The 14,869-nt window shown below is 41.9% G+C and overlaps 1 protein-coding gene across 2 annotated transcripts in view; it reads left to right on the top strand.

Annotated features, from left to right (window-relative positions):
• Nucleotides 1-14,869, top strand: part of GRM3 (glutamate metabotropic receptor 3) — a 219,144-nt gene that overhangs the window by 117,473 nt on the left and 86,802 nt on the right. For both annotated transcript variants that reach the window (XM_051853014.2, XM_017344334.3), the window contains exon 2: nucleotides 6,492-7,105. In XM_051853014.2, the coding sequence (XP_051708974.1) occupies nucleotides 6,638-7,105 (468 nt within the window). In that variant the 5' untranslated portion in view covers nucleotides 6,492-6,637. The remainder of the gene's footprint in view (nucleotides 1-6,491; nucleotides 7,106-14,869) is intronic.

The following is a 14,869-nucleotide window of genomic DNA, read 5'->3' as shown; positions in this document are numbered from 1 at the left end:
AAATTCCTCTAGTGCCAAAGCAGAATCCTGACCTACTATAACCTCATTTATTAAATGGCAAGACTTGTTAGTGATTTTCCTGCTATGAGTGAAATTTCCAAATTAATGTTCCAGTCTCTTAAAACTTATATGCCATTGGAATTTTGTCATTTAGCAACTATTTGATAACTTTGTTTAGGGCATTGTAGAAAATACAATTTCTAAAGTATTATCTTTGATATACATATATATATAGTAGCTTATAGTATAATGGGGAAGAAAGAAAAGTTTTCAATTTAAAAAACTATGCAAATAATATATTAATATATATTAATATATATATTTGTATCTAAATATACAAATAAAATACAGAAGAAAATGTAATAATTCAGCAAATGGAAGAATCTTTTCAACTAGAATAAGATGAGGGCTATAAGGGGGAGACATTTTAGACCTGCTAAAAATGATTGAATTTTAAATAGTCAATTACTCCAGTAGCTTCTTAAATGCTTTTGGGAAAATGCACCTTTTTTTCCCTAGTAAGGAACTAAAGGCATTGCATCCTACAAGAACATATTCTGCTACTAAACACTTACATATGGCTACAGCTTCTGTTTACTCAAATGAAAAGTTTAGGAGCAAAAGTCAGGTTCTTTGTTGCCTGTAATTCCTGCAGCTGAAAAATTGTCAAGTCACAGTCAAACTGCATATACTAGGACTAACCTTAACTTTGCTTCAGATTGGCTGGGTATGCTTGAGAAGCCCAGCAGCAACTTAAGGGTTAATTTCTGGGGAAGAAGGAGCATGGTTTCTGGTACTTTTTGTCCCAAATAGACCCCATCCTTCCCCTAGATATACCACTCATTTATTGAGTCAAAGTGGATTGCATTTCCGACACCAAGTCCCTGGGCAATGCCAAGGGAGGAAGGAAAATACATATTAGCATATGCAGAGCACAGAAATGCTTCCTGCCCACATCTTACAGAGACTCTATTCACAGCAACCTCGGAGATTCTATTAATGCACCAATTAATAAAACATTGGTGAGCAGGTTGCCTACAGAGAGGGTACACACGCTCCCGCTCCTTCAGAGTTGACACACCACTCATCATCCCTGAAAGGAGAACGTTGACGGTAGAGCTGCACTCCTCCAGCCCCATCTGAATGTGGCGGTAGTCGGAGCCTCTTTATCTGGAGAAAGTGCTCTTGGCAGATTTACAATGAAAGGAACCTGAAAAGAAGTGGTTGGTGCCCTTTCCCACAATCCGATAAGCTGTTACACAGAGATAAACAGTTGTGTTGAATTAAACATGTTTGTCTGTTTTTCAGTGTTAAATTTTAATTTCCTCTTCTTTGGCTTTCTTAGGGCTCCATTTTAAATAATTCTAAGTATGTCTAAATTATGCACGGCACTACAGTTTTAATCATTAGAAATTCTGCTTTAGTGAAACAGTAAATAAGAAAATATTGACAGTTTATTTAAACATTACTCTAATTGACTTTTTGTTTGTAATTCTTTAAAACTACTTTAACTATTACCCTGTCAAGGATCTTGAAGAAAAAAATATTTTACAAAACACTGTTACAGTCAACTTGCTTTTTTATATAACTTAAGTTTATGGAATACATATATAGTGTTTGAATAGATTGATTTTTGGGTCAAGTACTCAAGTTACTGAGTTCAGTAACAATTACCATGCTAAAGGAAATTCATGATATATGTACTTTCCAGATTTTCACAAATGATGGAGATAGTTGGTAGAGATAGAGATAAGTACTTTTCCATCACTCTCTCCAAAGAAGTCTAAGCATTTAGAAAGTTATTTAACAGCAAGAATAACATGCATTTATTTATAATTAAAATAAATATATTAAATATCCAGCTCATGGCCTAGCATACAATGTAGGTGTTCACTAAGTATTTGATGAGTGGACATATCTGTGAAGCTTAGAAATACCATAGTATGCACACTCCTTATTTAGTACTCTCCTGAGCTAAAAACCCAAGTGTGTGTGGGTCAGTTCATGGCCACATCCCTCCTGGCTTCAGAGCACCCACCTCTGTTGTAATTTCCAAACAAAAAGGCAATATTTGCTCTTACATATTTACAGGCTGGGCATACCTCTAATCTGAAACACTTGGGACAAGAAGTGTTTCAGATTTCATACTTTTTTTTTGGATTGTGGAATATTTTTCAATATAGAAAGAAATCTGAGGCATGCAATCCAAGCCTCAACATGAAATTCACTGATACTTCTTATACAACTTAAACACATAGCCTGAAGGAGTTTCCTATGTAACTTTAGCGCACCTGCATTTTCCCACAACCCCTTACATGCGCTGAGGTATGGAACTTCACTGGTGGCACTGTGTTGGTCCTCAGTTTTGGATATGTAGCATTTCTGATTAGAAATGCTCAAACTACACAGAATAATTCCTGCACAGCTACTTGGTAAGTCTATCTGTGTGATAAAACAGTAACACCTATTTCTCTTCATTTATTCCTACTTTCGATACCATGAACAAAGTAAGGGTAAAGGGTCACTTATAAACATAATCATCATAGACATCCATATTCCTTGAAGGAACATTTGTTAAATATCTTCTAAATTACAGACACTGGAAACAAAGATAAATAAAATACAGCCCCTACTTGTAAAACAGGTAGACATTTACTGTTTTTTAAAAAATTTATTTTGTTTATAATTGATATATAATATTTGCACATGTTCATGAGACACAGTGTGATGTCTCATACCTATATGCATTGTGTACTGATTGAATCAGAATAATTAGCATATCCATCAACTCAAGCATTTATCATTTCTTGCAGTTGATAACACTCAAGATTCTCTTTTCTAGCTTGAAATATATAATGCATTATTATCAGCTATCGTCACTCTGAGACCAAACCCCTATAATGTAAAGGTAGGACCCAGCCTCTGCAGTCTCTCTTAGCCCAAGGTGTCTTTACCTGCCCTTTATCAAAATAATTCCCTGAATTGGGAGTGGTATAGCTGGTTCTACAAGGTTCTAATTAGGAATTCATTTGCTTCTCAGATAGATAAAAGCTTGATGGCCAGGATTGTCCAGAGAAGCTTCTTTTGGGGAATTCTAGGTCCAAGCAGGGCAATTCCAAATCTGGGGCAGAAAGTAACTGCCAGTTACATGAAACCCCCTTCCCCCAGACCAACGGGAGCCCACCTGGCCAACATCAGCGCCCTGAGGAGCACAGCACTGCTGACCAATCACAGGGATATAATGAGCCAGGAACTTGGACATGAGCTGATCACACACCTCTCAGCCCCAATCTCAATCTGTAAGAACCTTTACCCTTAACTCCTACTTGGGGAGCCCAGGAATTAACCAAGTGCTCCTTGCTTTGCACTTGGCAGTAAATACCTCCTTTCTTCTATCCCCTTGATGTCAGTGATTGGCTTTTTGCATGTTGAGTAAGCAGACCTGGTTGAGGATTCCATTGTTTTGGCGTGTTGCTTTGCAAAAGTCCTACTATGCAATAGGACACTTCATGTGCAGTCCTTTTGACTAAGAGCACTTTACCAACAGAGAACTAAGCTTTTTATTAACTGTAAGGTCATCTTTATACTTTGAGTCAAACTTTAATGCAGAGGTGTCGATATTTTTCAAATAAAGACACAGGGAAAGCCTGTGTTTGAAGACCTTCTTTTAATCAGTCTCTTGTATGAGATACTAAAAACTATTATTTGATAGAGCAACTTCTGCATCTTTAGTCATTAGCAATAATGACTACAGTACCTTCTGCCTTCTGTAGAAGTCTTGCTTCAAAAGGAATTGCACATAAGGATCAAACAGAGACTATAAATACAATATTAACTCTAAAAAATATTATTATTAGACTTCCTGGTGTCCTACAGTAGCTCTCCCAAAGAGGCCCTGGGTGAACACTGAGCATTCCAGTGACTGCTGTCGTCATTGTCCAGACGCACACCTAAACAAATAAACAAACCCAAAGCCAGCTGTGTGTCTAAGAAAACAATTCATCACTTACTCCCTGTGAAAGGGACAGAAAGCAAGTGGAATGCTGGGTTTTAAAGGGCACTGCTAACATGAGAAGGGAGAAATGTCAAAAATGTTAAGGTAAACACTAGACTAGCTCCTGTCTTGATATATTGTTTTTTGGTTTAAGTTTTTTTTTTTCCCATGGCACCTTAGAAGTCCTAAATGCTGTGCTATTTCATTTATTCCCAGTGAGCATACAATAAGACAAATATAATTTATAATAGTAAATATTTCTTGAACAAGCTACAGCAAGAATATAATGCAGGAAGAAAACAATTTAACTGGGAAAGGGAGACAGGAAAGGATATTTGGATGCTCCTGGTAGGAACTGTTGAGTGCTTAATGATAAGTGCTTCCCAGAGAAATGGGTTCAAAGGACACCCCAGCAAAGGGAACAGCATCCGCCAAAGCAAAGAGTCATTAACATCCGGGGTACACGTATGGTCTGGAACCATGTGGGATGAAGCTGTTGGGTATGGCAAGTAGTAAGATTTGACAGCCAATCAGAGACAAGGTCGTGGAATACTGGAGAAATGTCTTAAGAAGTCAATTCTTACACGTGTAAGCAAGAGTCAGTATGGAGTGAAAGGAGACAGGCTGCTCTGAACAGGAATTAAGATTGTGCTGTATAGCATCTCCTGCTTTGGGACACCGTGCGGATTGCTAATGTGTGCTCATTTGCCAGAGAGCACATAGGTGGTGTGGCTTTCAGACATCCTGAGTCTGGGAGCAGCTGGTAGAGCCCCCTCTGTAAAGCTCACCCGCATACCATCATGCATGAAAGTCATAGAGCAGACAGGCACACTCAACCCCCAACACAAGGGCATGGGGGCTGCCCCCTGTCAGGAGAAAGAATGCTCCAGGAGCACCATGCAGGCATATATCCTCTGCTTCCGATAATAAACTCATTTCGTCTGGGGGGAGGGGGAGGTAGGCAAGCAGAACGAGTGGGCAGACCAGGTGTTTGCCTGCTGGGAGTCAGGTGTCAGACAATACAACAGTCGGTCCGTGTGTGCAGACAACTGGACTTCTGGCTCCACACCAGGGTTTGGGGAAGCTTGCTGGGAAGATCTCAGCCTACCTTCCAAAACATCATCCTCACAGCAGGGCTTTGCCTGGTTCCCACTGGATGCATATGTTCTAGCCTACAATGTGAAAAGAAGCTTGATTTATAGAACTGCCCTATGCTACCATCTTCTGTGCAAACCGCAACGCTGGGAATCATTGTATTCACTGATGTATGTGGGGCCCATATGAGCTTTTCTTGACACTGGCTAGAGGAGGCAGACGCTAACAATGTGTTCCTCATCACTGATGACTGTACAGATTATACAAAAATAGGTTTTATAACTTTGCACATGAGAAATTTCCTAATTCATGAAAAGGTGCTTTGAGAGCTAACAGCAGCTCTAGAAACCAAGTGCTATGGTCCTGCTACAGATTCCAAGAGCCAGACACAGTGGAAATAGACAAGAGGCAGTGGCTTCGAGAGAGGTTGAGCAGACAGACTTTTGGGGCTTTGTACTAATTAGTGGAAGGCGGCAGGGAGGACGGCAGATTTCTGGTTGAGAGCCTGGATGAGATGCATTCACAGAGATGAGGGCCAGCTCATGATATGTGGCCCTCCAGATGCTTGAGGGATGTGTGAGTAAAGCTTCTTAGGAGGCAGTGGCCTGGCAGCATGGAGCTCCTTGAAGTAGTAACTGAAACTATGAGAATAGCTGCTGGCCTAGGAATGGGGGCTGAAGGAAGAGCGAGAGCAGGTGTTCCAGATTCTATATCTGAGACGTAGTCAGAAGCACAGCATGAGACCCAAAATGCAAAAGGTCAGGTAACATGAACAGTGCAGTGAGTGGATTCAGAAACTAGTGGATGGGGAGCAGCTCTGTCCAGAGTCGCTTTGTTAGAGCAGTGGAGACAGAAGCCAAATGGCAGTGGGATAGGAGGTCATGGGGAAAGGCCAGGGACACTTGTCTTGGAGAACTCGCTGATGAGGGGAAGGACAGCTGTGTGGTGGCAGAAATGCAGAAGTGGTGACGGAGTTCAGTGTACGTGTGTCCAAAAGGAAAAGGGAAGGGTAGATGAAAAAGGTAAGTTTGCAAAATACAGCTGAAAGAGAAGGTAAACAGGCTAATTTTCAAGGGGCCACCCTACCAAAAATGAAGGACATGACTCAGCACAGACAGTAATGAACTTGGCATTAGTCTGAACACTGTCTCCATTCCAGGTCAGTTTACCTCTTGAGACCTCAGTGCCCATCTCTGGAAGATGGGACTACTGAGGGGAGAATCACGGTGTGCTTTAAGGACCGGGCAGCAGAACTGTGGGCAGGTGCCCAGTGCACAGGGGAAGTGTGTGTTGGGAAATGGTGATTTGAGTCACTGCTCCCTCAAATGTCTGACTGGGGACCACGGATGTGACAGCTATTGCTTTCTTTACATTGTGGCTCATACTGATTTTCTCTCTTTAGGAATTTGGTGACAGGCTTGGTTAGTCTGCTCCCCCCTCATTTGAAGGACTGGTGGCCAAAGGCCCAGAGTGGAAATGAGAGGAAAGGACTAGTGGGCAGCGTTGGTGCCATCCGCCGTATCTCCCGGAGGGACACAATCAGGACTCATGAAGATGCTGACAAGACTCCAAGTTCTTACCTTCGCTTTTTTCTCAAAGGGATTGCTACTCTCCTTAGGGGACCATAACTTTATGAGGAGGGAGATTAAAATAGAAGGTGACCTTGTTTTAGGGGGGCTGTTTCCTATTAATGAAAAGGGCACTGGAACTGAAGAATGCGGGCGAATCAATGAAGACCGGGGAATCCAACGCCTAGAAGCCATGTTGTTTGCCATTGATGAGATCAACAAAGACAATTACTTGCTGCCGGGGGTGAAGCTGGGTGTTCACATTTTGGATACGTGTTCCAGGGATACCTATGCATTAGAGCAGTCGCTGGAGTTCGTCAGAGCATCCTTGACGAAAGTGGACGAAGCCGAGTACATGTGCCCTGACGGGTCCTATGCCATTCAAGAAAACATGCCACTGCTCATTGCTGGGGTCATCGGCGGCTCTTACAGCAGTGTTTCCATTCAGGTAAGATGCGCTGATGCTGCTGAACAAAGGCTGTTTCTTTGTTTTTATTGGGGGAGGCGGGGGAAGAAGGATATCCTAACACCATCAGTGGGTGATATTGACAATGTCGTTACTGATTTCTATGAGTATTGGACAATATAGGTTTGCAGACAGAACATCTTCTTACCAGTGGAAAGTGTTTAGCAGTATATCACACAGCTCTTGCAGCATAACAAACTGCTACAAAAGTTGGTGGTGGAAAACAAAAGTTGTTTATTAGTTTACAAGTCTGAAGATCAGCTGGAGGGAGCTAAGGGAGGCTGGGCTTCACTGAGGGGGGCTATGCTCCTTCTTGTACCGCCTCCTGGGACAAAGGGGCTAACGCTAACCCTTCTCAAGGTTCTTTTTGCCTCACATCTGCTAACATCCCATTGGCCAAAGCCAATGACAGGGCTCTCTCCAGAGCAAGGAGCAATAAGTGTGCCCCACCCACTGCACAAGCACTGCCACACACATAAGAGTCTCCAAATATAGTGACGTACCGATCTGGAAGTTGATGGTGTAAGGAACCACTAGAAGTACACTACCCCTGAGCCGACCTATATTTCCTACATTAATCTTTACTAAAGTATTATTTTGGTCAGAGACAAGTCTGTAAACAACTTCTTAGCATATAAACCCAAAACTGTATGCAAAGAAGCCAGATAATAACTACCCCCAAAAAAGAGAATAATTTAGCATGCCATTTAAAGCAGATAAAATGCTGATAATTGGCTCTCCCCTTTGCTAGGTAGAGCAGCACCACATCTAGAATGTTACAGATTTTTTGAGCTGGAAAAGAGCTGAGGAACATGTCAACTAGCTCTACCTTCTCATTTTCCCATCCACCAGGAAGACTGGCTTCATGAAAACGCCCAGAACAAGAACCAGAACTCAGATAAATCTTTGCTTTGCACTCTTTGAGCTACCCCCTGTCACTCCTGTAGGCTACTCAAAGTTAAATTTTTTTTTTCTGGTGAGAGCACTAATGTCATAGAAATTAAAGCCCATGAGTCTAAGAGTCAGACAGTTTGCCTTCTGCCAAATTACTATAATGAAAGCCCCAAGCAGTAGAAGGAGCTGTGTTATACCCATGTTGTATTCACATGTCTCAAGCCACTTAAATTGGTTCTATTAGCATTGGAATAACCTTATTTCTATATTCCAGATTTGTGGCACTTAAAATTCTATGTATAATTCTGTGCTGTTCTAAATGAGCTATTTCAAATTTCTTTCCTTCTTCAGAGCACACAGTCAAATTATGAGTAATTAGGATAATTGGTTTTTCATAAACACCCTTTGACTTCATTAGATACATAGAAAATATTGCACATCTCAATGCACACCATGTAATTTTTAGCACTATTTCTATACTTGAGGCAGGAGTGCTGGAACTTTCTATTTGAGAAGAGACAATTTAAAATAGGTATCTGTTATACTTCAATAATAATTCTACCAGATGTGTCAATCATTTCATAAATATTTACATTTACCCAATACCACCTCTACTATGAGATTGCATATGTGATTTTTATGACCTTAGTGTCTCCCTGTGTAGTAAATGGTACTTTATAGCAGATGTGTAAATATTAATGTGTCCAAGGTAATTAACAAACTACACTTTGCAGATATGTATTTTTTTAATCTGACCTTACTGTTTTATTGCCCATGAACAGGTTAAAGAAAAAAAATGTGGGCTACTAAAACTCAATACTTGCTTTCAAAGGAAGAAGCCAATTCTGACTCATCAAAAGACCTGGCTTATTATTCTAATTATATGGTCAATATCACCAAAAGTCATAAATGCTGATATGGGTTTTGCCTTGACAGTATAAATAAAGAAACCAAAATTATGCCATCTACTGGAAAGAGCAAATATTTTGACATAAGGAAGACCTGGGTTTGAATTCTAATTCCACCATATACTGGTTAAGCTATAAAATGAGAAAAATAGCATCTACCTCAAAAAGTTGTTGGGAGCAAAATTTGAGAAAACCAGAGGAAAATGCATTATCAACAAATTAACTGATTCAATTCATGGTAACTATCAAGACTCTAAAATTAGAGGAGAGGTCAGTGGAAGAGTCAGGTCCAAAACTAAGTTCTGTGGCCTTCCCAGTGACCAAGTGGTCCTGTGAAGCCACTGCTGACCCCCAGTGTGTACCCAGCACGTTCATCTGCAGCAAGCTCCTACTGCATGCTCTGTGCTGGGACAGGGGTCAGAGGGAACCCTAAGGCCATACAATCACAGCTTCCCCCTCAAGGGACTTAAAATCTGGCGCTGGGTACGATGCTACCATGAGATAACAGTGACTGCAATCCAGAACATGTTATCCTGGCTCACAAAATACAAAAGCAGCTTTAGAAAGGTTCTGAGGGGGACTGAAAGGATGGAAGGGGTATGGGAGGGAAGCGAAGAGCTCCTGGCTCTGCAGAGGCTGATCACTGCTGGGCAGATGCCCACATGCAGGGGGACGTAGGCTTTGACAGGAGTAGGAGGGTGAGCTGGAGAGGGGAGAGCACAGAGGATGGTGTTCTACTCCCACTTCTGTGGGTTCCTGGCTGCCCAGCTCAGATTAGACCACACACTGGTCCAGGCCAAAGCAAATCCAAGAGTTGGAACAACTGGTCGACGATGACCTCTTCCAAGGAATCTTTCCACAGAGGGCCTTGCTTTCAGCTATGCATCTTAGAAGGATTTATATGTCTAAGAATCAAAATATGCTATTCAATTAATACATTGAAAGATTTTAAAACATGTGGTCAATGGCAATCCAAACCAAGAAATCGTAAATGGTAGAATCAAGGCACTTCTGTTGACCAGCAAGGGAAATATTTCAGTAGAAGATTGTTCTGTACCTCTCATGCTCACCTGCTCCTCCTCTTGGGACTGACCTTGGTGATATGCCCAGGTGACAGCACCATGCCTTCTTCACTGCTCTGAACTTCCCAAGTATGAGTGGAAAAGAGTCTTTATCTGAACGGAGCAGGAGGAAATGAGGGTGAGGTTCCAAGGCATAAATTAGTGCAAATCCAACCCATAATTTAACCATCCCTGCCATCCAATAGAAACATGTAGTCCCAAACGAGAGCCCAGAGCTTTCAGTCTCAAAATTCTGTGTTCAGAGAGTACCTACGGGAATGATAATACTTGCATCCCCTCCCTTCTGTGGTGAGTCATTGCAGACAGTGGAATCTCCTCATCTGGGCCCTGTTTCCTTTCTTAGTCCTGTTGTTTGGTGGGGAGGGGAGCTTTCTCTCAGCTTCTCCCCTTCCCTTACCATCCCACAAAATGGGAGGAATTCTAGAAGTCAACAGAGGACTTGCATCTGCTGTGTTGGTTCATAAGACAGGCAAGGTTTGTGGGTCGTGAAAACAGCATGAGTTTTCCTAATGACTTGTTGGGCTAAGCTGTATTGCCATTGATTAGGACCTGGTTAATTATCTTCCCCATGCTCTTAGTCGGTACAGCAAACCACTCTGTGGTAGTCCCTTTTATAAAGCAACAGTATTGATTTCTTAATTCAGTGATCAATGAAAGCTAGTTTCAAAACCCTTCTATCTTAGCAAATATACACAGGATCTATTTTCACCCCCCCCCACCCCCCACCCCCCCCAGAAATAAGTTTCTTTTCAAAGCATTTGTAGGACCGTGTCCCGCTCTTCTCTATAAGCCTCCAAATCACCCACAGCAGGGAGCATGGTAGTCATTCGAGAAAAGAATCAGGTCAGTTGCCCTTAGCTATGCAATTGTCTACACTGTATTCATTTTAAAGCAATGTTTATGTGTGTGCTTTTCAAGTAGACTGTCAACATATTCCTTGAAACATTTGAAAAATGCTCCTTACTCTTCTCTGAGGATGTATCATTTCCTCAATTGTTCTCACCCAGTGGAGCGAATTTTACCTGGAACATGGCAGGAATAAGTTGACCCAGTTACTGCTTTGTTCCTGAGGGTTAAAGTGACGTCAGCAACAAATGGGGATTTAGATTAGCCAGTATCTAAGTGCTGAGCTTGTAGGAAAGGCAGAAAAGGACCTGAAGCGATCTTCCTCTCGCCCAGCCCTGGATGGGCAGAATTTGTAGCACCATCCACATCCTAGCAGCTCTCCAACTTGGAGATGGTCATTATGAGAGAGTTTGTCATGGCATGTGAGTCCACAAGACCAAGTGTGGAGTGCAATAAATTCCTCTCCCTGGAAGGAAATGCTGGTGTATTACTGAGGAGACTGAAAACATGTTATGCATTTAAAGGCATAACATAATTTTATAATTTATGTTCCTTAATCAAATTACCCTATTATTATGGTATAACTGATTGCCAAGGAAGTATCTGAAACATAAACCAAAATAAGTAATAAACTCTTGTCCATAAGGATTACTTTGAACCATGTCTGGCCAAGCATTATTTCAGTTGCTCCTGGTAGTACTTTCATAAATTTGGTCAATTAAATTCCTAAATTATCTATATATTAAAACTAGGAAGTACATATAAACAATTTTTTTTATGAAAAAAGTAAATATTTTTTAGGCATGTGTATTTTAGGTATACCAAGAACATTGCTGTGTAGAGTCCCAGTGATGTAGTGCAGAGAAAAGTAAAATGAAAATTTAAAAATAGGAGACATTGTACAAGCCCCTGGGGCATGAATAAGCAAGTTAAAAAATAACAAATCCAAACATAAAACAGGTGCAAGTGAGGACGTGAGTATCAACTGACAACGTAAGTATGTGCTGGGAGACAAGAACAGCAGAAAGAGTAGCAAGGAATGGGGTTGAATAAGAAAAAGCTTCAGGTCTGTATAAACAGAAAACTTGCCTTTGAAGCCTCTCTGAAAAGTTGCTTTCTCATGGTCTACAGGATGCTGTCTGCAAAGCCTCTCATAAGAGAACACAGCGTTTCTTCCACCTAGAATGTGGAACTGTCTATGCACTTTGCCAAATCCTACTCTCCTTCCGTCCTCAGCTCAAACCCTGTTCCTTCTGAGACATCTCTGAAGCCCCACTGCATAAACATCTATCTCCATTTTCCCACAAAACCATAAGCTCCTTGCATTTGGGAACCACATCATTTTGTTTCTGTATCACCAACACCTAGAATAGTGCTTCCACTGTGTAGACACTAAGTATTTTTCAATAAACTGAAAGGACCAAGATGCTTCACTTGTAGGAGGCTGAAACATCCCTAGGTGAATCTTGGACTGGGAGTCGCAACCATGACTCACCTATTCTAGATCAGTCTGGATGTTTATAAATCAGAATAAACACTTTCTACAAAGGACAACTGGGCTTGATACAAAAGACAGATGGTCGGGTGTGATAAAACCACCCCCAGCCTCCCCACCTCCACTGCCTATATGAAGGTCACAAGACGCCTTTATTTGAAAACAGCTCTAGGGAGCCCACTCCGTTGGTCTGCAGACCAAGTGAACTGTATCAGTGATGACGATGCAAGACTCCACACTGGACACCCAGGGCCATGCTGCATGATCTTAGGGCCCTGTCCACACTCAAATCCAGCTCCTATGCAGTGTCTCCACGGAGAGAATGTGCAGAATGCCAATGGATGCCCAGTGCTGCACCTGTAGCTCACACAAAGGAGAAGGGAATATCATCTTGCCTTCAATAAAGGCCAAGTGTCAGCATGAGAAATCCATTAAGTAATCTATCACTAGCATCTATATATCTCTAGAAAAGTAAAAATGAGTGGCAATTAGTGAGTTTGATAGTGCAAATACAGTGATTATAACAGGGATAAGCTATGACTATGAATGTTTACTGTGCTCTTCTTTTTGTAAAAAGATTGAATTATTCATTTTGAAAGTCAAAGTTACAGAGAGAGAGGGAGAGACACAGAGAGGTCTTCCATCCACTGGTTCACTCCACAGATAGCCACAACAGCCAGGGCTGGACCAGGCTGAAACCGGAAGCTTTATCTGGGTCTCCCACATGGGTGCTGGGGCTCAAGCATGTGAACCATCTTCCACTGCTTTGCCCATGCCATTAGCAGGAAGTTGGAGTGGAAGTGGTGCAGCCAGGACACGAACCAGCACCTATGAAGTGACGACTTTACCCACAACACCACAATGCCAGCCCCTAGTGTGCTTTTCTTAAAAATTTCCAGCATCGTCATTGAAACTCTGGGTGCAGACTGACTAGGATTTATTTCACCCCTCTGCCACTTTCCACATGTCTAGGATGGAGATGGTCACAGTACCTCTCTCATTGAGTTACTGAGAAAATTAAATTTAAAAAAAAAAAACGAAAAGCAATTTAAAAAGCCCCTCACATAACAAACATTTGACATTTTTGTAGATACTACTATCTGTCAGCTATGTTTTTCACCTTTAACATCTCTAGTCCAAGAAGAACGGAAATTCGCAAAGGTCAAGTGCCAAATTGAAGTTCCTATCACTTTACAAGGAGCAAAACCAACATTAGCATTCAGATAGCTTGCTCTCCCACACTGCTGTCCTGATCACCCCCTCTCACAGCCTAAGGTTTGGAAAAACCTGACTCAGAAGTTATCTCCGATAGAATCTCTTTTATGTATTCCCTTCCCAGACTTTTCAGCGTGAAGCAATCTCACAAAGCTGACTGTTTTGCTGCCTGCCTCCAAGTTCCTGCCCTGCCGGCCCCAAGCAAGGGCAATGCTGCCCCAGGACTTTATCACAGGGAGGGAGGCGCCAGCAATAGCACTTCAGAGACGCTGTGGTTAGCACTGCTGCACCATAGAAGTTTCTCACCAGAGGTGATTTTCTAAGCTACACTACTTTCCCCTCTTTGCTTTGGGGTTAATTTGTTCCTTAATGAATTTCCCTTCTGCCAAGTGTTTATTTGGAAACTGCTCTAGTGAAAGACAAGAAGTTGCCATCACGATCATTATTCATAGGGCATTAACTCACAGGGCAACAGAATGGCCCACGACTGTGTAACGAACATCTGCACTGCAGTTCCACGTCTGTGACGGAGGTCACAAGTGAAAGGCATGGAAGAGAGACAGCCCTAAGATATCAGCAAGTCTGTCTTACTGTAGTTACAGATTGAGCAAGTCATTAAGTCCTGATGCTTTTCATTAAACCAAAGATATGATTTTGCTTTTAAGATGCAGTTATCTTTCTGAATTCCTTTTAACTGTGCCTTTTTAATGGATCAGCAAGAACAAAGCTCAGTATTTCAATATAGGAATATCCAACTCCTAGCAGATTATCTATTGAAGAGATTTATTTGAAAGGCAGAGTTAGAGAGAGAGAGAGAGACAGAGAGACAGAGAGAGAGAGAGGAGAGAGACAGAGATCTTCCATTCACTGGTTCACTCCCCGGTTCACTCCCCAAACGGTTGCCAACAACCAGGCTAGGCCAGGCTGAAACCAGGAGCCAAAAGTTTCTTCCAGGTCTGCCACGTGGGTGCAGGGGCCCTGTTTTCCCAAGCACATTAGCAGGGAGTTGGATCGGAAGTGGAGCAGTTGGGACTTGAACCAGCACTCAAATGAGATGCTGGTGCTGTAGGCCCTGGCTTTAACCTGCTGCCCCACAGTGCTGGCTTCTCTTGGCAGATTATAATAATGAAAGTCCATTGATTTAACGTAGTAGACATGTTTCAACTGGTCTATGAAAAAGTACAGTTAAAACCTCACAGAGTACTTTTCCAATTAGTAAACCTTTAGAATATAAGAATAGTGTTCCAAAGGCACCTACAGTTAAACCTAACACTGATATTCCAGGCAGTGTATCAGTGGGACTTTG

Source organism: Oryctolagus cuniculus, chromosome 16 (assembly GCF_964237555.1).
Source record: "Oryctolagus cuniculus chromosome 16, mOryCun1.1, whole genome shotgun sequence".
In the NCBI taxonomy this organism is placed as follows: domain Eukaryota; kingdom Metazoa; phylum Chordata; class Mammalia; order Lagomorpha; family Leporidae; genus Oryctolagus; species Oryctolagus cuniculus.
This window is presented reverse-complemented; position numbering and strand designations above follow the sequence as displayed.